This window comes from Pteropus medius, unplaced genomic scaffold (genome assembly GCF_902729225.1).
Source record: "Pteropus medius unplaced genomic scaffold, Ma_sr-lr_union100, whole genome shotgun sequence".
NCBI lineage: Eukaryota > Metazoa > Chordata > Mammalia > Chiroptera > Pteropodidae > Pteropus > Pteropus medius.
Genome location: NW_024342473.1, coordinates 13590284 through 13617126, shown reverse-complemented (window position 1 = coordinate 13617126; position 26843 = coordinate 13590284). Strand labels below are relative to the sequence as shown.

The 26843-nt window shown below is 39.7% G+C and overlaps 2 protein-coding genes across 5 annotated transcripts in view; one reads left to right on the top strand and one right to left on the bottom strand.

Moving 5' to 3' along the window:
• Positions 1-1413: 1413 nt before the first annotated feature.
• LOC120604533 (formin-like protein 20) lies at positions 1414-25029 on the bottom strand. Its single transcript, XM_039865313.1, has 2 exons — positions 24977-25029; positions 1414-2583 (listed from the first exon to the last, which is right to left on the bottom strand). Exons 1-2 carry the CDS (start codon positions 24997-24999, stop codon positions 2121-2123), a joined length of 486 nt encoding a protein of 161 aa, XP_039721247.1. The 5' UTR covers positions 25000-25029; the 3' UTR covers positions 1414-2120.
• ZNF609 (zinc finger protein 609) overlaps positions 2471-26843 on the top strand; it is a 177975-nt gene continuing 153602 nt past the window's right edge. Inside the window, exons 1-2 of one of the 4 annotated variants that reach the window (XM_039865308.1) lie at positions 2471-2583; positions 24977-25850. In XM_039865308.1, the coding sequence (XP_039721242.1) occupies positions 25104-25850 (747 nt within the window). In that variant the 5' untranslated portion in view covers positions 2471-2583; positions 24977-25103. Of the gene's footprint in view, positions 2584-12979; positions 13133-20948; positions 20973-24976; positions 25851-26843 lie in introns of those variants that run through there. The other 3 variants (XM_039865309.1, XM_039865310.1, XM_039865311.1) reach the window with 3 other exon arrangements.

Genomic DNA, 26843 nt, shown 5'->3' with positions numbered 1-26843 from the left:
GAGGGCTTTTCTACTTCTCTCATGCAGAGAAAAAAGAACATAGCCACAGTGCCATCCTCTGACTCAAACTTGTGTGAATGTCCATTTATTTGTGTGCACATAATGTGGATTAATTTATGGGGTTAAAATTGGTCAATTGATTGGATTTCAGGTTTCAGTTGTGACATAGAGAATCCACAAAGAAAACTTAGTAAATGTTGTACCCTAGCTTGGAGTCAAATAGGGCCAGGGAAGGGTGGGGGACAGGGAATGGGAATGAGGATCCATAGAGAGGTGTGTCACAGGAAGGGACTGAGATGTTGGGACAAGGGACAAAAAGTGTAATTACAGAAGATTTGAGCAGAGTCTAGAGCTGTACTGTGTAATATGGTAGCCACTAGCCACATGTGGTTATTTAAATGAAATTAAGAATTCAGTTCTTAGTCATGTTGACCGTATTTCAAGTGTTCAAATAGCCGTATGTGGCTAGTGACTTCTGAATTGGACAGTGCAAATATAGAACATTTTTAACTTTGTAAAAAATTCTGTCAGACAGTGCTTGTTTGGAGCAGGGATCAACCACTTTTTCTGTAAAGGGCCAGGTAGCAAATATTTAGGCTTTATAGGCCATATAATCTGTTAACAACTATTCAGCTCTGCTGTTGTTGTACAAATGCATCCGAAAGTAATATATAAATGAATGAGCATAGCTATGAGTCAATAAAACTTTATAGACACTGAAATTTGAATTTTATATAGTTTTCACATCACAAAATATTTTTTATTTTTCAGCCATTTAAAAATGTAAAACCATTCTTAGCTCATTGGACATACCAAAACAGGTGGTGAGCCTGAATTAACCTGTGGGTCATAATTTGCTAACCCCTGTTCTAGAGGAACAGAAAGTCAAAACTTAAAATTCTTTTACTGTACAGGACATCAATCACTTGAAAATTTTTAGTGATTCTTCCGGGCTTAAAGACCTTTCTCTGGCTAAAGTTGGGGTCCACTGTAGGATTGTTTATTTTGTTTCCTATTTTTGCAGTCTAGTTTCCAGTAGTAGAGCCATGCTCTTCAGTGAGAGATGATTATTCAAGTGTAACCCTTAATTAAGGCACACTTAAGTCTAAAACACTGAACTCTACTTTCTCTACCTGCTCAGTAGCTGAATCCTCAATTGTAACATCACCCAGTACAGATTGGAAGTGTGCTGTCACCTGAGATTAGTTCTGTTGTTGCACTGTCCTAGAACAAGCTGAATATTGGTGGACCAAAGGCAGATTATTCTTCCTAGGCCAGACAGATTTAGTTCTCATCTTTAGCCATCACCCCCACCCCAAACACACATCCCTGTCTGTGTATGGAGATGGAGAGTAAGGGGATTTTATGACCTGGCTTTATCTCCAAGTCACATACTAGGAGAAGTAAGGAAAGATAAAAACTGCCAAGCTAAGATGGTCAAGGACACAGTAAGAACATAATAGGGGCTAAAATGTGGGCAGTCTTGATAATTAAGAAAAATTTGTTTGCTATGGAAGGAGGTGGAAGGCTTAGGGAGGAGGTCTTGAACGGTGTGTTTCACAAGTGAGAGATGGGTGGGATGGTTCACTTAAACGAACTATATACTGTGTGCTAGTTAGTGTGCTGGGCAATCAGAGATGAACGACAGATAAGGAAAGAAAAGTTTCAATCGTTAGAATGGTGGGTAGGAGGAGGCCAGAATAAGACTTTTAGATAATAAAAATAAGATTTGGTGATAGGATGGTGAGGTGAAAAGGGATATAGAAAGATTAGAAATGGTACGTTGGAAAGGAAAACAAATGGTAATTCTCAAGAAACTGGAGAACAAAAGATAAAAAAATTAGGGGGTTCATACTTTGCTGAACCAGGGGGTAAAAATGGACGAAACCATCATAAGCTGTGTGTGCTCTTCTGTTCTTTGTGGATGTGTACATTCAGACACCTTATGGCCCTTCCCCCGCGGTTGAAGGACACCTACAGAATTGTCTTCTGTATTTAGGGTACGATACTTCCCCAGAGACCTCTCTGCGAGGAAGTCTGGTCAGCGAGAGTTCTTTCCACGAGGAAAGAGCGTTAGGTTCGAGCTCTCCAATCCAGGTTTCTTCGAATTTATCTCTGTTTTAACCGGCCCGCCGGGTTTTCCAGCATTCCCAGAGCAGACTCTCTAATCCTGGCTCCGTGTGACCGCGCATTCCGAGACCCAGGATTTGGCTCCTCCATCCAGGTTCCGGGTTTCCCCGTGCTCTCCCGCTCCAGACTCCACACCAGCCTGGAATCCGGATCCGAGGGCCCGGTAATCCGGCGTCCGGGCCTTCCCGGCGGCCCTGGTTGTCCCGGATCGCAGCAGCGGCGGCGGCGGCGGCGGTGGCGGCGGCTGAGGGACCCGCGGCCCCGGACACAGCGGCACCGGCCGGGCGGGGTGGAGCGGCACGGGGAGGGGGTGGAGAGCCGGAGCGGAGGCGGGGTGGGGTGGGGGGGAGGGGCCGCGGGAACGGATGGAGGCCTGGGCCCCGTAGCAGCGGCGGCTCTACGGCCGGGGGCCCCGGGCCAGCGGAGGTGGCGGCTCCCGGGACCGGCCGCGCGGTGAGTCCGGAGCTTTGTGTGGAGCGGTGGCTGGGGGAGGAGTGAGGCGGCGGCGCTGAGCGGGGCCGGGGGCCGCGGCGCCTGCCAGAGGAAGTGGGGGGCTGGGGGGGGTCGGGCGATGAGGGGAAGGTGCATTGGGGGAGAGGTATCGTTGCGCGGCTGGTAGAGGTCGAGGGCGCAAGTGAAGTCCACAAAGCGTGACGGAGGCCGGCTCAGGCTGAGAGTAGGGGTGCCCGAAGGGGATCAGGGTCTAGCCAGGTTGTGGGGACAGGCCAGAGAGTTTGAGAGGCCAGCCTGGGTATCTTGAGGCAACCCAGGGCGACTGGGGCTAGTCAGGGAGTTAGGGGGTATCAGAGCGAAGGGTTGGGAACAGGACGTGTGCGTGGCCCAGGAAGGGGGAGCAAGGTGGCTGGGGGTGTGCAGTAAGTACATTGTGGGTGTGTGCTCCTTCCAGTCTTCAGGTCACATTTACTCCTGTCCTTTTCTTCAAGATGGAGGGATCCCAGGGCCTGGACCTTAACTGCTATCCTTGTACCCCCCGGGAGGGTTTGTGACCCTGTCCTGTTTGGAAAACCCATGCTGCCCTCTTTTCCCTTTATGTGTAATTACGGTTAGATCATCTCTGTGCTGTACTCAGATTCTCCTTCCTCCCTCTGGGGTTGAGGAGGAGGAGACACATCTGACCAATTAATGTGTGTTTGTGAAACAGGCAGCAGCAAACAGTCATTTCAGCTTCTAGGAATTAGGCTCACACAGGGTAGAGAGATCAGAACCCTTCAGGGGGAATATTTCTGAACAAATCACAAATGATTAAATTCTCTAAGAAACAGCTTCCTCCCTAAATGAGAGTGGGAAAGATGGGGGAGAAAGCCTGTCTATTTCCAGCCATGTGTCCAGAGCCCCAGGGGTTGAGGAAAGTCCCCAGTCCCCCACAGGCCCCTCTTTTCTGTATTAGGCTTTGCTCTGCAGCCTTGAGTTAATTTCACCCCTGCTGCTTTGTCTTGGGGGAGGGAGTGCTGTTTTAGGCAGTTGTGAGGAGATGACTGTTCTGCTGCCACACACAATAGTCGTGTCATTTTATCGGGAGTGCTACCCCAGGGCTGAGAACTGCTGCTGCAGAGATAAACCGGTCCCTCTCACCCGCCTATTGTGTACACAGTGAAGGTCATAGGTTCAAGTCTTGTCTGAGAGCTTTGGATATGCTCCATCTCCCAGGCTCCTCAGTGCCATTTTCTTCCTTTTCCAGACTGGGGCTTGCCATTGGAGGAGGCCAGACAGAAAGGCTCTTCTTTTTGAGTGAGGAACAATGCAGAGCTCATTGGCACACATTTTTCAGAAGAATAGGGCATGCCAGCCATGTTGTGCCTGCCTCTTTGGCTAGCCTATACTAAGTTGTGGAGGAATTGTGTCTGGGAGACTCAACCCTGATGTTTATGTCAGACCTCCAAGGGGAGATTTCTACTCTTGTTTGAACCATTATATTTAATTGTTTTTATAGAGATGGGACACTCATACAATGATTTTTGTTTATTTGTTTAGGAATATCACTAAACAAACCTGTGTAGCATTAAGGTAGGGAGTCAAGGACCTACTGCCTTTTTAGAGGTGACTTCCTGGTCAGTAGTAATTGCACAAGAAAAAAGCCACAGAATTTGCCTATCTGGTCAAGGGCTGTAGAAACAAAACACCTTTTCTTTTAATCTTTATTTTAATTCTAATAAAAGGAAGTGACTGGCTCATTATGCAGAAAGTCCATATCTGCCTCTTTATTAGGGAGAAATGTGTCAAAGAGATGAACATTGTGAAAGAATCATTTGAGATTCTGGAGGTTACTAATGATAGAAGGATGAGACCAAGCTAGAAGGAACCCTGTTTTTTGTGTATATCTCATAGGTGTCCCCACATAGTACTATTAGGTGAAAAATTATTTGGAGCTATAAATGAGATTTCCATTTAGGACATTACAGAAAACTTACAAGATTAGAAATCAAACTCATAAGAGGGCAGTTGTTCACAATACACTGTGTATATAATAGCCAACCATTTCCTATAGGGTATTGTTGAATAGAAACTTTAGCCTTCAGTTTTAGTAAAGGCCTTTCTGAGATGCTGAGAGTCTGTCTATGTCGCCTCTCTCATTTCTTTATTTCAACGAGTCTCTTAAAATGATGGCTTGTTATTTAGGTGTTGGGCTTTGTTAGGAGGGAACGGGTTCTGACCTTTATATTTCCTGATGACAGAACTGTCTTCAGTCTTACTAGATGTATTGTCTGTCTTTAGACTATTTCCAACTCTTATTTGTCCTAGGTCTCAGAATGAAGCCTCAGCTAAATTGAGTCCAAAGCTTTTTGCTATTGGGCTGTTGGCATTCATTTCTGAATCCTGTCAGGTGACAGTGAAGGCAGAAGCCTCAGATTAAATTTGCTCTGATTAGATTTAGTGGTTTCAGATTTGAGCCCTTGCCACAGGAAGTCTTCCTAGTCTTCTGATTGTGACCATCTTCCAGAGAGCACTTTGGATCCGTGCCGCCCCCACGCCCCGCCCCCCGCCCCAGCTTCTTGGTAGAAAATGTTTCCTTGTGAGGAGTCTAGATAGCTGGACAGATTAGCGCTTTTTTGTGTGTGAGGATATGGAAGCATAATTTTGGCTCCTGGTAGTAATTATGTTGCAATTAGCATATAGCAACTAAATGACTGGAACAGGATAATTTGTTGAGGGGTTTACTGATTGCTCTGTCAAGTGGAAGTGCCACTCCTTATTTATTTGACTGGGAACACCACAGACTAGGCTCAGCCATGGAGACTTAAGAAATACAGGGATGATGTGTGGTCTCCAGAAGTTCTTGCTCTGCTCCCTCATTACTGCCAGGTACCATAGCACCTTCTATTGCCACTTTCTCTTGCTCCAAAGGTAGCTAAGCAATTGTGATTTCCCTTGTGGAAAACTGGTCATGAATGGGAATACTGCCAGACAGATGGAGCCACTCTGAGATAAGGCAGCCTTATGTTGTGTGGCCAGTTTTCTTTTAAGCAGCCGAATTCTCACTTCTACTTGATTTTTAAAAATCAGCTTCCTTTAAAAAACAAAGAACAACAACAAAAAATAAACACCACAAAATACAAAATCACATAGTGTACTAAGTATGCCTTCATGATCTTTCTCATAACAGTTGGCTGTGACAGACAAAATGAAGATAGGCGATGCTGATTGGTAGGTTCTGGGCCCACTAAGTGTCAGTGAAGGACACTTTTCACTAGGGAACAGGTAATTCACCAAAGCACCTGCCTAGCCGGGTATGTGGAATTGGCAGCAGCTGTGCAGCTGAAGAGGGATTATTGAGCAGGTGGTTAAAGAATCACATGCCACAGTGACAAGAAAATACTTGGTCTTTTCCATGGTTTAGGTTCAGTTCATACGTGTGAAATTGCTCTTTGTTTCACATTTCTTAATGGCTAATACTGGCTTGTTAGTGAGATGATAATGGAATAGAGAAAAGAGATCCTTCTTTCTCTGTGTTTCTTTTAGATTACTGAGTAGCTTGCCTTAGACATGGTCCTAGAAGGCCCTATTGTCTTTTATGAGTTCTGGCTTTATGCCTCATGAATGGGAAGGAAATAGTTCTAATTCAGTGTTTCTAGTACTTGTTTATTAGAGGAAAATGGGAAGGAGAAAATTCTTTGCTTTTAGTGTGGTGAAAAAGATTTAGCCGACTGGGAGGATACCCAGCAGGTTTTATGCAAAGGATGTAATTGACTTTTTGTGTTAGGTCTATCTAACATGCCTTATTCAAGAAATTTGCATGTGTTTTTATTTTATGAATTTAATTCTCCACGTGAAGTTTGCATCTTTTCAGGTGTTTGTTTTATTCCATTTTTTAGTTTCTCCCAGCACCTTTTATAAAATTCTTTTCCCTGGCATTGAAATGAACATCACGTGTTAGAGTCAAATCATCACCACTGAGCCAAATTATGTTAAAGAAATATCTCAACTAAATATCTTAAAACCAAGTATAGCATTTTCTCTAACTTGGAGGAGGACTTTCTATTTTGAAGTTTTCTACAAATTTCCAGATTTTTCTTATAAGTTATCATCATTCTGTAAATATGATTTTATTTTTCTTTCATATGTTCATGTCACTATAGTAGGCAGTGGTAAAGAGCCCAAAATTTATAAGCAAGTGACTTGATGTTTATTATCTAACTTTTTTAGTGCCCTCCAGTCATTTTTTGTATTAGGCTGACAGGTTGTGTGTTCCTATTGAAACACTCACACAGTCAGTCAAATTCACAGGGTGTTAACAGTTGATTAGAGAGAAATAAGTGATGTTAACTGTCTTAGAGTTCAGAAATACCTTTTCCAAGTGCAGTGAAGGTTCCGACCTGTTAGTCAGAGAGAGAGACAGATTTAGGTAGGTAGGTAGATAGATGATAGATGGATAGATAGAGAGATTGAGTTCGAGAAAAGGGAGGCAAATGGTGTGACTCTGAGGCCAGGGCCAGTGGACCACTGCAAAGACAGGAACATTTACAAGAATCTACTTAAACCTAGTTTCTAACCTAACTTTAAGTGAGTGCCTATTATTTAGTATCCACTTTTGGGAAAGAATATAAACTTCTTTATTTTCCCATATGAAACCATCGCAGTTGCTTGTTTTAAATAGTTCACAAAGCACCATATACTTTCTTAGCTCTCAGTAGTTTGCTTCCTCATGCTTTTTTTCCTTTTCCTATCTCCCATCTTAGTTCTCTGCTCTGAAGACTTCTCTACCAGCTTGGAAACACTCTAATTACTGTAGCTATTATAGTCACAACCCAGATCTTCCACCTCCTTCCCACTCACCCCTTTCAATCTTCCTTCCCCCTCCCCTTGCTCTAGCAGCAGGAGTTGAACTGCAGTCTCATGAGCACAGTCAGATCTATGAATGAGCTTTATATCTTGTCAAGGCAGAACTCCAGATCCAACAGGGCTGATTTTTCATGGTTCTCTTGCTGTTTGTTCTTGGATCAGAGCCCCAGAAATAAGAGATGGCAAATACCTATTAGGTCATATCTAGTCCATCACTCAGGAGCAAACCTACAATCTTTCTCTTGTCTCTGTGAGAATTTCTCGCTTTCTTTTGTAGGTAGGAGCTGTCTGATGCCAGGCAGGCTCTGAAACTGCCTTTTTATTGTGCTCTCTGGTCATTAGTGTCTGGCCAACTCTGCTCTCTTGGGTTTTTATTCTTATCCCGTTTTCAAGATTACTTGCTCCCAGCAATATCTCCACCCCTTCATCTTTAGTCCTTTCGTCTCGATTTTTGGGACCACATTTATAAGGGTTTCTTTTGTACCATTAGTTTTCTGTGCCAGAAGTTACCACCTTTTAAACCCTTGCCACAAGGGCCATTGCGGCATCCCCTTAAGGAGGTGCATTTGATAGAAGCACAGGACACAACTTTGAAGGTAGTAATTGAATTGGCTTAGGAAGTATGTGCAAAGTTGTGCCCTTAAGAAACCCCTGTACTGTATGAACAAATGCTGCTGCTTTCTGTTTGATTTGGGGTACTTCCTGTTCAAATCCTTTTGTTCTCTTTATGTAGATGAATTTTGTTTTTGTGTGGCTTAATTACAGTTACAGTTATTGTCTGATTTAATGGTGTTATATGTTTTCTTTGCTAATATAGCTTTTCAAGCATAGAGAAAAAAGCATAGAATTGGGAGTCACAAAAACCCAGGTTTTCATCACAGTTATGCTTCTAACAAGCTGTGTGACCCTGTACTAGTTTTCACTTTCCTTATCTGTAAAATGAGCACATTAGACAGGATCATCTCTAAGCTTCCATTTAACTGTAGAGTTTTATGATATCAAGATTGTGATAAAAGGAGGATTTTTACTGACTGGAAAGTGACAGAAGTTAGCAGTTTTTTATTACTGTGTTAAAAATATAGTCAGTATTCAGAAGAGCTAATGAGTGCAGCCTTAGTTCCCTGGAGCTTGACTCAGGGCTTGACTCCCCTCTTTGATATGTTTGTAAAGCTTATGCTGTGCTTTTTTTTTTACTAGACCATCTTTTTTTGGAGAGTCTTGTACCCTCGTTCTGCAGGTTCACAAGCTTGTCAAATATATCTTTTTCTAGCCATAAGAATTGGAATCAGAAAGCTGCAGAAAAAGAACCTCAGCTTGTGAGAAGGAAATCATACCTGGAAGGATTTGCCACATATCAACAAATAATTTCGTGCATTCAGTCAGGGATCCAAGACCTTGCATCTTTTATATCTGAAATTTTTGAACCAATGGGACTGATTGTGGAAATGGGTTGTGACCAACTAGTAGAAAACCTGATTTGAATTAACTTCTTGGGATTGAATGTGAGTTACTCACTATGTTTTGTTTGGAAAATAAAATTGTTGTTTTTAATGCTGAAAGTGCTAAATTGGTGATATTTGGTGAGGTATGACTAACAAGGGGATCTCTGAAATACCTGGTAAAAGGTTTAAGAGCTGGTGACTGACTGTAGAAACTTTGAAGTTGGTAGTAAAGTCTTTGCTTTCAAGCAGTTTAAAGGGAAAACATGACATAACCAAGTTAATTCCCTAAGTTAGGATTTTTATCAACATTTCCCACTTAATTCTTGGATTTGAGAATTCCAATAGCAGCTATTTATTGAATGTTAGGAGGATGACAGTCTTTTAATTTGTTAATATAGCACAATCACATCTTTATTCTGCCTTTGAACATTGGAAGAAGCATTTGCTGTTTTTAAATTTGTACTTAAAACATCCATCAGTCTGTAATAGAAAAATTTGGTGGGTGGAACTATTGTTTGTTTTGGACTCACAAAAAGTCCTGGGAATGCTTTGCTTTATTCTCAGCCATCTGTAGCACATTACTAATTTTCAGGTAATCTAAAAGTTATTTTGAGAAGTAAAATCTCACTTCAATGTGAGATTTTAGAAAGATTTATATTAGAAATATAAGGAGTTTTCATAGATAGGTTGTTTTTTTTTTTTAAATGGCTAAGTGAAGCTTAAGGTATCGACTTGAAAAGTGGCCAGAGTAGGTGCCATGCAACCCTTGGAAATCAAACCTACACCATGAATGAAATCCAGATCTTGGCAGTTAGGGACATATTGCAAGCTGGTACTGCATTATAACTGGTACCACATTGCATGCTGGTACCTATAGTTTCCTAGGCCGTAGTTCAGTATTTGTAGAGGAAAGCAGCAGTGTCTGCTCTGTTTTTTTTTTGTTTTTTTTTGCAAAGTACAGCCAGTAGGCTTTGGGTATGTTACTTAGTGATATTCCTAGTAATGTTCTTAGGTGAAGCACTTTGGATTGGGGACGAATTTTCATTCACGGGAGCAGAAGTGGATGTTCAAGAATGTACTTTGTAAATTTCAGTTACAAATTCTGAGGTTTGATGAGAAGCCCAGCATTTATCTTTGTTCTGGAACTGATGCTTCTAGAGCAGTCTTGAAAAATAGTATCAGAAATGGAACTATAGGAAGAGAAACTGGAATCGTGGAGCTTATGGAATATATGAATCTGAAAGGTATACAAGGAAGGGGAAATTTTTTTCTACCTGGCATCTGCTTTCAAATGTTCCTCCAGTCCATCATTTCTGAAACCTGCCTACCCTTTTGTTTCCTAAGCATTATAGTTCTTCCAGTTGCTGAAGCACACCACTTTGGATTCATATTTGGATATTTTTTCTTCCTCACCACTTTATCTAATCATTCATTACATTTGGGTTATTCTGGATATCTTGCCATTTAGATTCACTTTCTCATTTCACTCACCTAGATCAAGCTTTCATCTGTATATTACTGTAATAACCTCCTGGTTAATACCTCTTTCTGTACCCTATACTACAGACTGCTGCAATATTATTATAATTTTCATTTAGTTAATATTTATTGAGCACTTATGTGACAGCCAGGCCAGACATGGTCCTTGTACTTTCAGAGCTTATAAGTCTAGTGGGGGAGACCAGCAATCAACTAATGAATGTATAATTTTGAACTGCAGTGCTCTGAAAGGAAAGAATTTGGTTCTAGAAGAGTATGTAATAAGAAACTCACCTCCTTCTTGAAGCCTTTCTTAACCTTCTTCTTCCCACCCACCTATCTCCAGAATTGATTTCATCTTCTTCTGTACCTCTTTTAACTCTTTGCTAGGATTTCTGATATATAGCACTATATCACACATGGTCTTTAATTATAATTAAATAATTATTTGCAAATATTTTTTTTTCCTCTCTTATTTTAAAACTCCATAAGAGACCTCTGTTCCCATGGCTTCTAGCCCAGTGCTTTGAATATAACTTTATGCTTAATTAATGCTTGCTGAATTGAATTGGAATTTGATTTTTGAAAATAGACACTTTTTGTGATTTTTTTTTTTGAGGCCTCCTCTTATGCTAAGGTAACTTCTATTCTGCACATTTTATCCCAAACCAAATAACGTAGGAACAAGGCAGACAACAAAAGTCTTCAGAAATCCTTTAGATCAAGGACAGGCATCTGTTGCCTTTTTACTGCCTGCATCAGTACTTTGCCCTGTATCCTAGCTGATGGAAGACTTGGGGGAGGGAGAAAGGTGGAACATGGTCAGTGGAGGCAATGTATGTAGGTCAGTCATGGGAATTAGACTGATTCAGTTAGAGGAATATAGGTATTGTTGGGCCTTCTGGGTGTTGTGGACCTCTTTGAGATCTTTTCCGTTTGCCCTATTTACTTGTTTTATCTCATAAATATTTTTTGGATTCCTACTATGTGTGAGGTCCTGTTCTAGCTGTTTAAGATCTATCAGTGAACGAAGTAGACAAAAAAAAAAAATTCCAACCTTGTGGATCGTATCTTTTAACAGAAGGAAACAGAAATAAGCATAATAAGTGATTATATAGTATTTAAATGGTGATAGATTATGTGGGGAAAAAAACAGAACAGAGTTAGGGGGATTAGGTCTGTGAAGGAGAGGTAGGTAGGAGAAGTAGGAGGGTTGAAGCTTTAAGGTGATCAGAGTGGGCATCTTTGAGACACGTGGTGCTGGTGTGTTACTGGGTTGTTAGGCACTTTCCTGAGGTTGCTGAATGTTCTTTGGAGAGAGAAAGGCAGTGTCTGCATTTGTTCCAACGAGTCTAGCTGACATTGAGGGGGAAATAGCTACTCGTTATGTTTTCTCCTGGGTGCTCCTCTGGCTGGCATTCTTGGAAGTTAATCATGGTGAAAATTGCAGTCAGTCATGTCTGCAAGACACCAGGGCTGGAACTGGAGGCCTTGTAGCCAGTTTCCTGAGGGGTAGGATTTACTCTTCTGTTGACTGGGCCCTGGGTGCCTAGAGTAATGGGTGAGTTAGGCCTCTTGGTTTTCTCCTTTATCAATGGGAAAAGCCCATATCGTGATCTTCCTTCTTTCTAGTGAGGCCTCAGTAACTGTGTTTGGGGGTAGCTCATTAAAAATAAGCTTTCAAGGAGTGTGCACTCTGCTCCTAGCTGAAAATTGAATTTTCAGGTATGCAGTATTTTTGACTTCCTCTCAACACTTACCTAACTATGTTCTAGAAGTCTCGGTACCTGATTCATTAGCTGGAGGATGTCTTATGATGACGTTTAGTTGCTTTCTTGTCTGACTTGTGTATTGTAAATTTTCTTATAATTTCCTTGTTTGCCCTTTACTCACCCTTCTACTTCTTCATTATTTTTCTGTTACCTCTTTCTTTTTTTTCTTATATGAAGCTGATAGGAAACAGAAATCCCTTAGGCCAGACTGCTGTTTTGGTAATTGGCTGCAAGCTAAAATTTCTACCTAATATACAAGAGGTAAAACGTCTTATTTCTGTCTTTGGGTTATGCAGCTTGTGGACATCAGGCTCTCAGCCTATTAACACTGTATGTATTTGACACAGCTGAGGTGCAGGGTACCTGTGCATGCTGTTTTTATTTCTATCATCAGCTTGTGGCAGTGCACAAGGACACCTATTTGCCATTCTGTAAAAAAGTGTTCTTTTTGCTATATAATTTTAGAATAAAGGTTTGTAATGAACTCAGGTCCATGCTAAGAAAAATCTGTTACTTTTAGGCAGATATGGTTCTAATATTAGGTGAGCTTCAAGGCAGATTTCACATGGCTTTATTCTGGATTTGCTGTATATCAGACTTGAAGGCATACATTCTCATTACATATACTTAAGTAGTACAGTAACATACTACTGATATTGTAAACTTTAAAGCCAGCAGCTGTTCATTCAAGTGTACGTTATTTTTTTTCTTTAGCGGTCGAAAGGATCTCATTTTAACTAACCAAGTTGTATTGTTTTATTAGTAAAAAATGGTTTAAAATGCTTAGTTTGCTGGAGAAAACTTTTTTTTTTTACTAGTAATATCTCTGGTTTGTTTTCGTTGGCCCTTCCAGTCCTAGCAGAGCTAGAAATCCTGGCAGTATGGATTTCAGATGAGTTCCATAACGCTGTCTGACGGAGAGGGAAGTGCAGGGCAGTGTTTGGCAATATTCTTTTTCTAATGGAGCTTTTCTAAAAGAAAGAAATTCAGTCTGAACAAGATCACATTGGGGTAGGTGACATAACAATAAATCTTTTCTTCTAACAACAAACTAAAATATGTTTTACCTATGTGATCTGACGCATTATACTTATTTATAAATGTTACCAATGTAAACATAATTGGTGCCATTTGTATCATCATTATATAGTTTTTCCCCTTCTTTTCTGGTAGGCAAAATAATGGTATAATGATTAAATTCACATCTCAGATACTTGATGGAAGGAGACTAATCATTGAAATGTGGTGCTACTAGGCTATATACTTCACAGGAATGATAGAGTCAGCAAGTGATTACATTTTTATAAGGACTGAAATCTTTGCTTAAATAAAAATGTCACATTCCCAATCAAAATAATGTGACTGAGTTGAAATGCTAAAGGAGATTGGAAAAGCTGCAAAATTAGTCCAGATAATAATAATGTGGAGTTTATTAATTTATACAAAGATTGGTTAAATACTTCATTGCGAGCAAATGTGAAGACGTGTTGAGTAAGATAAACTACCTACAGTTGGCGGTTTTAGAATTTACATAGCAAAGAAATAACCTGGATTTTACTTTGAGGAAAAAACAAGAATTGATAAAGGTTTCAGTAGGTCAGCACTATTTAATAGTAATCATATCTTGATTAAGCTCAGCATTCTTCAGGAAGAGGAAGAACAAAGTCTTATATGGAGAGTCAGTTTTAAGAAATCAAGCTGTGATCAAGTGTGTACATTAAGAAAAGTGGAAAGAAACATTTCAAAAAGTAAATAACTCACTGGAAGTTTAAAGACTTAAAAACTCATATTAGAAGTCCACATTAAAAGAAAGCAAGAGATCAAAAGGACTATACAAAACATGATTATTTGGCATAGTCATAGAGGTTGTGGAGAGGAAAAGGCCATCTTTAAAAAAAGATGAGAAACATTTTCAGTCAAAGCCATAAGAAGCCCATGAAGTGATGATGGTTGAGTGCCACCCAGAAATTAGGTGGAAGGAAAAAAAGATGAATTTGATAAGCCTCTTTGCCCAATTTGTGGTAAGAGTTTTTTGTTTTTGTTTTTGTTTTAAGAAGACATGTTAAAAATGGAAAGGCAGCTAGAAAATTGGTGAGACCATTTATTTGATCATGGATGAAAACATTAGAGAATTTCCACTTCTGTTTTTCCCACTGCAAAGCAGATTAAAACTTCTAGGTCAAATGATGATTGATGCTTACTGTTTTTTCCTCTGATTAGAACATGAATTAATCTTTTTTAAAGTACAAAAAAATATAAAGAACTCCCAAGAATTATCCCAGAATGTTAACATTTATTTAGTATTTCCAACACATTTTTTCTTCTAGCTGCCTAGACTTTTCTTGGTCAAATCAGTAAACTTGAGATCGAATTTATCTACTCAAGAATTTAGAATTCAAGGATAAACTGAAACTCTTAGTGGAAGTGTATCACTTCAAGTTGGAAGTGGCATGATCACTACACTCAGGCACTGGTGTAGATTTCAAACATGATTCTGTCAATAAGAAGGGTTTGGAGGTAGAGGGACTAAAAACTATATTGGAAAATAGGTAAAATGGAAGTTAAAGATTGAGATTATGTGGTGCCATTTATGTAAGTTATTGGGGCCAAGGCAATGGAAAAAAAGGACTTTTCTTACATAAGGAGAAGTCACATAAGATAAATCTTTGGACATTGTTTAGTTTGAAAAGACTTTTGTTAAAATCAGGCTAAAGGCTATTTAAAAACTTTAGTCATGAGTGAAAGAAAATGTTTTGTTGTGCATTTGCAAACTGATTCTCTGACAGTAAACTCTAGGTCCATACTTCTCTGCAGTTCTAAAATTCAGAAGCTTTGAAAACAAAGGTTTTTTTGTAAGTAGGCACATACCTGACTTCAACTAATAAGAAACCATTTATAGTCTATTTTTGTTTGTTTTATTTCCAGTAAATATTTCTTTTGCTGTAGGAGTATTAATAAGTTTGATGTTAGGGTATTGCTCCAGTTTCTACTGAAAGTATCACACTGTATATGATATATTAATTATCTCACCTTTTTACAAGCGAAGTAACTGAGGCTCAAATATGTGCGGAGACTTGCCCGAGATTGTTACACATCTAGGGGAAGGTAAAGAGTAAATTTGAGCTTTTCTGCCTTCTCCTTTTTTTTTTCCATTTTACTGTGCTGGTTCCTCATGACGTTACCTCCAAAAACCATCTTGATGATCCCTTCTTCTAGGTGGAAGAATTTAAGCAATGACCCTTATCTTATTTGACATTTTAATAAATGTTTTACGTAACTGACATATTTAGGTCTTCCTGTGACATTAATTAAGCTCTTTCAGGTAGTTAGGTTCCCACATTGTTTACATTATACTTTAGGACTATCTTTGCTATTGTGGGCGGATAGAAGGAATATCTTGTGTGGGGGGGATGAAAAATAGAAGATGAGCTTCAGTGTGGACAAGTATTACATTTAAAAAGATAAAGCCCAAACCACTTTCTTAGCATGATTAACTTCTAACAAATGTAGCCCCCAAAGGAGACAGGAGTCTTGGTAAGCTATTCCTAGAAAAATTTGTTCAGTCTGCTGCTAGGGAAATGCTGGGTATCATTGGGAAGGGAATCAGAACTAAAAGATAAAAATAAACTCTCCTCTATGCAAAACTAAGATTTGTCTATGTTTGTGATAACTGTATTCTCTTGGTCCCCAAGAAATACATATCAAAGCTGATAACCAAAGAAGATGGAAGGCTTTAATGAAGACATGTAAAAAAAAAAAATCTTCGGCTTTTAAAGACAGAGGAAATATTATCAAACCTTATCAATGGAAGAAAAGAACATACAGACTTATTGTTCTTAGGATCCTGTATTGGATAGAGAGCACCCATTCAAGTTAGAAATGAATTGAGCTTCATTATTGGGTTGCTCTTTTTATAGTAAATAAGTAAAATGTATTAACCCTTGAGGTTATAGAAAATAAAAATAAAGTCAAGAAGGTTATTGTGTTTTTTAATTAAACTTTACAATTTAAATAAATCTATCATTATCTCAAAATAAAATTATACAGTTGTAAGAATAATACAGTGGGACCCTCTTGTACCCTTACCCAGTTTCCTCCAGTGATAACATCTTGCAAAGCTGTAGTACAATATCACAACCAGATATTGACATTGATACACTACACCCGTCTTGTTCAGATTTCCTGTTTTACTTGTACCCATTTATGTATGTATATTTAGTTCTATACAGTTTTATTACCACCACGGTAATCAGTTCCATCACCAGAAAAGTCCCTCATCTTGTTCCTTTATAGTCACACCTGCTTCACTTTTGCTGCCTCTCCTCCCATTTTCCATAGGTTTTTAAAAATTATTGAATTGATATACTTTATAATAACTTAAGGGAAACAAGGAATATTTTGAGGAGTATAGACAGTCTCCAACTTAACAATGCTACAACCTATGATTTTTCAGCTTTGTGATGGTGTAAAAGCGATAACGTTCAGTAAAAACTGTACTTTGAAATTTGATCTTTTCCTGGGCTGGTGATATACTGAACAATCCTCACGTGATGCTGGGCAGCGGTGGTGACATGATTTTGCCCAACTATAGGCTAATGTAAGTGTTCTGAGCCCATTTAAGATAGGCTAGACCATACTGTGATGTTCAGTAGGTTAGGTATATTAAGTGAATTTTTGACTTTTCAATATTTTCAATTAAGAGTTTATCTGGATGTAACCCTATCATAAATCAAGAAATATCTGTATATCCTTTTTATAAAATTATTTTAAAACGTTTTATTTATTTAAATTAATACATATACTTTTTTGTTTGTCTCTTCTCATGAACTTTATATTAAAAGCCAAATAGTACAATGGCTTTTCATGAAAATCAGCAGTCCACTATTTATTCTTTCACACCACCAAATTTAACTCCCAATGGGCAACTGCTTTAAACTTTTTAGTCTTTTTCTTGTATTTACTACTAGATTTCTAAATAATAAATAATATGCTCTCCTATTGCCCTCCCCTTCTTATCAAATCCTCCTAATATAGTTATGTCACAATTTTTAGTTAGATCAATATTTATTACTTATTGCGTTAAGGATTGTTTATTGCTGAACCGCTTAGTATACTACTGTGTTTTCTTGTACAACTTTGTTTTTTTCCAGGATTTAATATTACTTACCTCATTGGGCCGGGGAGGGGGAGTGGTTACTGTGATTGTCTCTATTACTAATTAATTCCTTTAGCCAATCCAACAGATTTTAAATCTCACAATATGGTCAAACATAGTGTAATACTTAAGTAAGTAGTTAGTTCCTTCCTTTCCTTTTTTTCCTTTTTTCCCTTTTCTTTCTTTTCCTTCTTACCATCCCTCTAAATATCCTAACATGAGAAGATTCATGGCATGATTCCCTTGTACTATGATCACATAAAATGCTACTTTAGGACCAGGACCATGATCCAGTAATGTAGTTCTTTTGTTAATAGATACTTATTATTTTATTTTATTTTTGGAAGTATAATGTGCATATGATAAAGTGCATTAAGCACATAAGTGTACAGCTCAATTTTTCCATATTTATACAGCCATATAACCACCATGCAGTTCAAGGTATAAACATTTCCAGCACCTCACAAGGTTCCCTCATGCTTCTTCACAGTCAATACGCCCCTCCCAGACATGACCACTTTCCTGACTTTTGTGTTTCAAATGTGACAACTAGGTGGTTTAAGTCTTATAGTCTGACTTATACATTTAAGTATATACATGAGGGCTCTCTGGAGTTGCTTAGGTCCTGAATACCTGATTTGTGGACTAGCCTTATTTTGGGAAGTAACTATGCATGGATAAGACTGAAGGCTGAGAAAATACTGAGGAGCAGTTAGGCATTTTAAGAAACGTGGAGACTATTTTGTTTTCTAACCTTCCCCCTAGACTCTTGATAAATCAGCATCCTTTATCCTAGAGAGAGGAATCCACACTCTATTCTAGTAAGATCATCAGGTAATTGAGACAGTTTATAACTAGAGACAAATCAAGCTTAAATAAGAATGGAGAGGGGAAATGGCAGCCTAGGCACAGTTATGATTCTGCCCATTGAGGAAAGCAGTGTTCATTCACTCGCTTATTGACCAAAATATTTGAGGGCATACTGTGAACCAAACACCGTTCTTAGGATACGTTGGTGAGCAGTGTGCTTGCAGAGAAAACAAATATTAATCAAATTATCCTACACTTTGAGAGGTAGGATGTGCACAGGGTATGCCTTTCAAGTAAAGGCCATGAGACAAAGCTGGAGAAGTAGACATGGCTTAGAATCCTTAAGGATGTATATATGGAGTCCACCATTTTTTATGGCTAATACAGCAATGTAGATAATATCTTTTGATAGAAAAATTTTCTTTATTCTTTAGAGTTACTATAGAATAGTAGTTCTTGTGGAAGAGATTTAGAAGGGAGGTGAGGTCTAGAATGTAAAAAGTGAATGTAATTCCTATATTTCCTGAAAACTACTCAGATCCTCCCCCCACCCCCCTTTACGGCTTTGAATTTGACCCATATTATTTCATTTTAGAGACTGAGATACAGAAAAGCTTTGGCACAGCAATTCTGTGTAGAAGGCCAATTTCTTAGATCTGATTCCTAGTTATCACCACTATTCACTTTTTTTTTTCCTGAGAATTTGACATCACCTCTTTCACTTTATCTCTGGGGATGGAGGAATGGTGGAGCTTGCTTTATTGTTTAGGTGATCTCTGACTTCTGCTTCTTGGTCTACTTACACATAGGCATTGGCAAGGGTTTTCTCTGTGGACTGCTTTTACCGAATAAATCTCTATAGGGTTGGGATTGAATTATTTACATATTCATATGTTGTTTAGCCTATTGTGAGATGTATGCTGGCACAGAGCAGTATTGACAAACACGAAAGCTCTAAACTTGAGCATTATTGAATAGCAGTGTCCTGGTGGAAGTGTCAGTTGCTTATGTGAATTGAAACAGGTCAGGCCTCATAATCTTTGTCTGAGAATAGCAGCCTCTGAGGGCCATAAAACTATTCATGAGATGCAGCATATAAACACTCAGGGACTGAGAGATGCTACACGTTTACTCTTGTGTCCTTAGGTGACACATGGTCAGATGAGCCCTGTTGAATTGGATCCCTCTTCTCAAATTGGCACTGTTAGTCTGTTCTTTATCTGATCCCCATTGGAGATATAAGCTGAGAGCTACACTTGAGGAGATGACACAGTTCCTTTGTTACAGTAATTAATGTAATAAATAAAGAGACCAACCCAAAAGAAAGTTGATTGTTTCTTGTTAGAGCCCTAGGTGGAAATTGAGTTGATTAGTGAGCCTCCTATGAAGTGTGGCAGGTGGAGAAGGAGATGCCTCTTCTTCCAGCTGGGTAAGCTCAGTATCACTGAGGATGGTTTACATGTTGTACTAGCCTCAACTGAGGCTGGCTAAATATGAAGTGATTTCGAGGTAGCATCCAGAATTCAGGGAAGCTGGTATGATATGGTTTTATTCTAGCAACCTGCTGTATCCCATTGGTTTATTGACAGTTCCCTGGGGCATCGAACCCTATGAACCTAACACAATTTAGATATGAAGGCCTATCCTGTCAGTGGGGTCAACAACCTAATGGATTGGAACAGTTGGTGAAGAGATAGTCCAGATGTTAAGACCATAAGCCTCGAGGGGTTTTTGAAGCAAGATGGAGTCTTTTTGTCAGACCCTAGAATATAGGATTTTATGAGCCACATCTGAAGGTAGGAGTACCGTAAAGGGAAAACCCTGATGACTGAGTTTATGGAAGAAGAAAGGATTGCCATTTTCTTTTGTAGAACTCAAGTGAGTATCAGTACTACCTACAATTTAATTTTTTAAATATTTTTTAAAACATTCTTTATTTTTCAGACACACTATACGGAGTATAACTGAAACAGACCTCTTTAAGTTCAGATACCAGAATACTATGAGACTGTTTGGGTCACTTTATATATTTGAATTGTCTTATATTTTTTCAGATTTGTATACTCATAATGTGCTTCGAACCATGATAAATTCTCCTTCCATTTTATAATAAAAAATTAATATTTAGTGAAGCAACTTGGCTAGTGATCTGGCTAGGGTCAGTGGAAATTTGAGTCCAGAAATCACATCTCTTGAAATCACATCTCTAAGTTCTGTGCTCTTTTTCCTACACCATGCTATTTTCAAGAATTGAGTGTTGCATTTTTTTTTTCTTTGTCCATACAGCTTTTGGAGGAGACTACATAGACAGATAACCCTCACATCCAAATGTGTGTGACCTGCCAGGTCCCAGGCAGATTATACACACTCATATACAACTGTCACTTGCTCAGATTAGAGCCTTTAAGAAGATTCATTCAAAACCCATAAGGAGAGGGAATGACAAATAAATTTACAGTAGAACAGCATTGGACAATTTGCTACTCAGACCAGATTATCTGTGGGTAGTTGGCAATTAAAGAGATCCTCTCGCTTTGAAACGCTCTCGGATAGATACAAAGTTCTATCTGGGTGAAAAGAGAAGTACTGTTTGTATTATGTTTGGACATAAGTAAGGTCAGTTGCTGCTTATGTGTCCTGGGCAGGAGCAGAGACCTCACATGAGGACTCCCTCCCTCCACTCCGCCCCCACCCCCCACATTTTTAGCCTTCTTGAAGAGAGGCCTTGTTCATTCTCGAGTGATGTGATCTATGGCACATGCCCTAAATCAATTAATCACTGAAATGTGTGATTACAGGTTAGTCTATGGACTGAGAGTCTGAGAGGTGGAGTTGGGTTCCAGAAAAGAAACTGGGATTTGAACTCCTGTTTTTACAGGTACAAAGGTATGGGAAGTGATTGTCATGACCTATATTAGTCCCCACAGAGAGGAGATCAGGTGTAGGAACAAAGCACGAATGGTACTGACAAGAAATTCTAGAGTCTGCTAAAACGTGGTCCTAAATAGGGAAGTAGAGTACAATTAGGCAGGAGAGAAGAGAGGAAGGATATTTACAGAAGCTCTTACAAGTTGAAAGTGCCTTCTGTTCTTTGTAAGGTATTGGTTCTCCTGCATTTTCTCTGCCATGGAAGCAAGAGGTCAGTGCTTTTCATTTCCAGCTAGCACGTTAGTTGCCCTACCTCGTGTGGTTAAACATCTCTGCAATGACCTGTCAGAGAGTTGATTATTAGCTGTATGGAATGTTGTCGGGAGCAGATGGAAAGTGGATTGGCTGCTGCATCCAGGCTGATTAAAGAATCCTTGGCAATTTTATGGTGTATCTTTGGAAATGTACCACGAAAGTTACTGCAGTGAAGCCTGCTGGGTTTGGGAAGCTGGGTTTCTGAGAAGTCACCTGGCTGAAAAGTAGTACATAGGGAAACACCTGACACCCTCAAAAAATTGGAAGACAGTGCCTCTCTAAAGAACATCAGCATCACTTAGGATCGGTCCTCATAATGTTTTCTTTGCATCCTGGTCATGCAGAAATTCTGGGTGTTAGAAAGTAGAGAAAATACTTTTTTCATAGCTACATTAATAGGATTGTAGATTTGAAAAAGGCCCTAGGCATGTTCAAACTACCCCTTACTACACATAGAGGAATTCATTATGTAATTTGATTGACAGGCGATTATGCTTTTTCTGCTCAATACATTCAGTGATAAAGATATATGGCTTCATTAAACATTGTGGGCCATTGCTGGAAATATCAGGTTATTAAATTTTTTCCTGAGTTAAACATCCCTCTATCTGTAACTTCTACTCACTGGTTCTGTTGCTACCCTCAGTATCGCAGGATAAATTTCTCTGTTCTACATGTTACAATTATCATATATTTAAAGCTAACCAGCCTGTCTCCCTTCAGTATTCTTCTTCATAGACTAAAGAATACCAATATCTAAGAGCTTTTCTCTTATGAAATGGCTTCTTGGTCTTTGACTATACTCTTCTAGACATCCCTCCATTTAATGAATTATCTCACTTAAGATGTGGACCCTGGAAATAAGCACAGACCATCAGATGTTCTTTTCATTTCCCGCTCCCTTTGAGAAGAAGCACAATTTTAAAAAACGTAATGGCAATATTTCTTGCTTGCTAGAAACAACCAACAATTTGCCATGATGTATGGAAGAGGAATTTGAGAAAGTGTTTTCCTTTACTGATGTTAAGGCTGAGTGTTTTAAGGTTCTACATCATTATAAGTATTGATTTTGCTTCATATTCTTTTTAGGAATGATTTTTAATACCTATATTGGTTTACTCTTTATATTACAAAATTCAGTTGGTATGTGCATTTACAAGAATTATTCAAATTTATGTGACACTGAACTGATTTTAGTGCTTCATATAGTTTTTTAACAAGGTGGATATATATGTGTTCTTACATAACTGAAAATCTATTGCTTTTACACATGACAAACAACTTGATTCAGTATAAGATTCCTAACAACCTTCTCTCTCGAAAATTCTGTTGATTTTTTCATACCCTTTTAACATTTGATATTGCAGAGGAGCCTGAGGTTGGCCCAATTTTTGTCTTTTCATAAAGGAAAGTAGGATTTCTTCCAATCTTCATGTGATAGGTCAGCCAGTACAGTAGAAAACTGTCAGAATCTCTCAGCACTGATATTTTTATGTCCTTTATATTTTTTCCTTTATGTATACCTCCAGAGCCTCTCTTCCATCCCTATCTTGTTTTCTAAGGTGTTGTCGTTGTTGTTGTTTTGTTTTATTTTTTTAAGAGGAAGGTGTTTTGAAAGTTCTGTTTTTTTTCCAAGGATAAACAAACATGGGGTTGTTTTAATGGTTAAATCACACACTGATGATAGCGCAGCTATGGAGGAAAGTAGGTAAACCTTAGATGAATGTGGGTTATGCCCTAAGCCTAGACACAATTGCAAAGATTGCAGAGCTGATAAATTATGAAGTTGGGAAGATCTATGCTGTAATAATCTTCAGTAGTGCAGATTCAGTTGGCATTCTCTGTTCTAGAAATGCCCTCTGCCCCTCATAATAGAATCATTTTCAGTACCATGTTCCACTGCCTTATTCACTGTCTTTTTGCTGCTGTATTCCCAGAATCTAGTTTAGTTCCCTAGCACATAGTAGACAGTTAATACAAATTTTTTTGAATGAATGAGTACATACTATACTATTTCATGGAGGCCAAATCTTGTGTAGTATTGAGAATTCCAAACATTTTACTAAAAATGTCTTCAGAATTCTAGATCATTTTCAGAGGTATCATTTCTCTGACTCTTCAAGAATTGTTTCTTTTACCTTGTGGGTTGCACTTTTTCATAGTTCCTACATAATGTCCCTCACCCCGATATACACTCTTTTTATGAAGTCAGATTTATGTAGACTTGATGCCAGCTGTGGTTGGTTGCTGTTGGCACTAAGCTCTCTTCTTAGGTAAAGGTTGTATTTTCTTCTCAGATCTACAGCTCAATGGCAGATTAGTGTGCACACCTTTCTCTCTTAAATCCCAGCTGCTAGCAGGCATTCACTTGGTACAGCTCTGTTCTCCTAGGATGACATCTTTTCTTGTAACTGCATCCTGGTTCTTTGACACTGTAGTGAGAGAGTCGGTGAAAAAGTACAATTTGTCTTGTCTCTGTCCTATCTGTAGCATTTACCTGTTAGAAATCCACTTTGTAGGATTCATTGTGCCACTGGTTTGCTCTTTCTGCTCTGTTATGACAGTTATTTTCTAAATAGATATAGAAAGATGGTGGACAGGGTAGTAAGCAAGAATAGAACTCTGGCTTTGTCGTAAGGTAGTACCAGGACAGTGTATGTTGGCTGCTAGGTTTTCTATATGGTACACTCCCCAGATCTCATGAGTCAGGAGACAGGAGAGATGTAAATTGTCCCCTTTTATTTTTTATTTTTTACCATTTCTTCCCTTTTTTTTTTTTAGCCAATTTCTGTTTTATGTGTTTAGGCCCTGGTATTTATCAATACAATAACATCAATCTTATACAAGAATGTGGAGATTTATCCCATATTCCGGTATAGATTTTTCAGTAGTAATTTTTAGTAGTTCAGTTGATAGAGTAAAATTATTTCTCTATGTGTGTGTGTGTGAATTGTGTGTGTGCGTGTGCACACTTGTATGCTGCGATTCTTCATAGGTATTATAATGGTAAGTGCGAAAGGCCACATTAAATTTTGCTATGTGGACAAATTTGAAACGTAGAGTTTAATAAGGCTGATTTAACTGAACTTAAGCAGATTGATTGAGGCCTTTCTGAGGATAACTCCTCTAGTTGCAATTTTTGTCCCCTATTCTGATGTAGTTTTCCCGGTTCTTGCTTTTCTTTTTTATTCATACTTCCCCTCCCCATGCAGTGCAATGACAATGTTTATCATTTCTCATAGGAACAGGCCTTGTTAGAAAGAGGGTTTTGAAAGCCTTTGCTAGTGTATTTTCTAATAATTCAGGAAAGTAGCAAGGAGAAAGGGGGTGTGAGTGAAGTTGTGCTAGAACTTGAATCTAATATGCCAGGGCCTGTATTGATTGAGGGAGGATTGCCAGCTGGCAGTGGTAGTAGAAATAAGTCTCTTGGGAATGGGAAACTAACTGTAGAGGATTCCTAGTTAAGGCTTACCACAGAATCTCCAGGCAATGGGAAATATTGTACTCTTCCCTGGGGATATGGGTGGGAATTAACACTTTCCTTGGTCCAATGTGACTTGGTTAGAAATACAATTGAACTTGTTTGTCTTGTCCATTGTGATGTGATAGTCCCCTAGGAAGGGTCTGTTTTGCGTGGGAGTTTATTTCAGGCTGTCTCCTTGCCTGTACTGTTTCCTTTAACAGCTCTTTAAATTTTCTTTTTCCAGCAATGATGTTGTCCGCTGGGCATGTACTGACCAATGTGGCAGGTCTGAGAACATAGCTGAAGCTGAAAATAGGAAAGCTGGGGGCAAGGAAGAGCCTTGAATCTTGAGGTGGGACGTTGACTCTAAGATGTCCTTGAGCAGTGGAGCCTCCGGAGGGAAAGGAGTGGATGCAAACCCGGTTGAGACATACGACAGTGGGGATGAATGGGACATTGGAGTAGGGAATCTCATCATTGACCTGGACGCCGATCTGGAAAAGGACCAGCAGAAACTGGAAATGTCAGGCTCAAAGGAGGTGGGGATACCAGCTCCCAATGCTGTGGCCACACTACCAGACAACATCAAGTTTGTGACCCCAGTGCCAGGTCCTCAAGGGAAGGAAGGCAAATCAAAATCCAAAAGGAATAAGAGTGGCAAAGACACTAGCAAACCCACTCCAGGAACTTCCCTGTTCACGCCAAGTGAGGGGGCAGCTAGCAAGAAAGAGGTGCAGGGACGCTCAGGAGACGGTGCCAATGCAGGAAGCCTGGTTGCTGCTATTGCTCCGAAGGGCTCAGAGAAGGCGGCTAAGGCATCCCGCAGTATAGCCGGCTCCAAAAAGGAGAAGGAGAACAGCTCATCTAAGAGCAAGAAGGAGAGAAGCGAAGGAGTGGGGACTTGTTCAGAAAAAGATCCTGGGGTCCTCCAGCCAGTCCCCTTGGGAGCACGGGGTGGTCAGTATGATGGAAGTGCAGGGGTGGATACAGGAGCTGTGGAGCCACTTGGGAGTATAGCTATTGAGCCTGGGACAGCGCTCAATCCTTTGGGAGCTAAACCGGAGCCAGAGGAAGGGGAGAATGAGTGTCGCCCGCTAAAGAAAGTCAAGTCTGAAAAGGTAAGAGGTGGCCAGATCTGGCTGCCCACTGCCAGTCAGAACTGCCCTGGACTAACCGCCAAATGCTATGTGCACTCTGTGGGAGGCTCATTAGTTTGTGGGTAATGACCAATTACAAGGTCAGAGCAGCTGGTAATGATAATGTGGTTTTGTTTCAAATCAGGGGATTCCCTACAGATTCATTAACAGCAGGCCTGGACGTTTTGGAGAAAAAAATATTTGTTGTTGGGGGCAGCTACTTGGTAGAATGAATTTTCCATAAGTCAAGTTGAGAACCTCCCACCTTGTTCTTGTCCCACCTCAGATACTTGTTGCTGGAGACTGGCACCATCCTGTGGTTCCCAGCCTGGCTGGCATTTCATCCTCAGAGTCATTGATAATAGGCTCTCGGTTGAGTGCAGTTTTAATGGGATAAATGGTGTTGCTGGGTCTTTGGGGGAGGAAAGGGTTAAATGAGTTACATGACATGGTGTCTACCAAGTGTTCTGTTGGTAGCTACCAAAGAGCAGAGGGGCACAATTTGGGACAGGATGTGCTGACTGTGCTATGAGGTGCTTATTCAGGCCTTATGAGTTAGTGTGGCTGTGAAAGTTTAGCCTTGAAAGAGAGGCTTGGCCAGGTTTCTTCCTCAGTTACTAGAAACTGAAGTCTCCTGGTAGTTTAATAGCTGCCCAACAGTGTAATGATATGATGCCTTCTCCTTGACTTGGAAGGGCAGGTGCCTGCAGTCCCACGAGGGGCTCTCCTCCTCTGGGAAGATGATCTTAGTTCATGTCTCAAGAAATGGAGCTTGCAGGGCTGGAGCAGAGTAGGTATGAGTCTATGGTCTGCTCAGGCTGCCTTAAACCCCAGCAACTCAGTTTCCTGCAGAGTGGCTGGCCTGGGGATAAGCTGTTCATTGGCTCTTGATTTTCTGCTCTGTGTTTTGCTCATCCTGTGCTTTCAGCTGATCCCAACAGATGCAGTATAAATTGATTTCTCTGTAATTACATC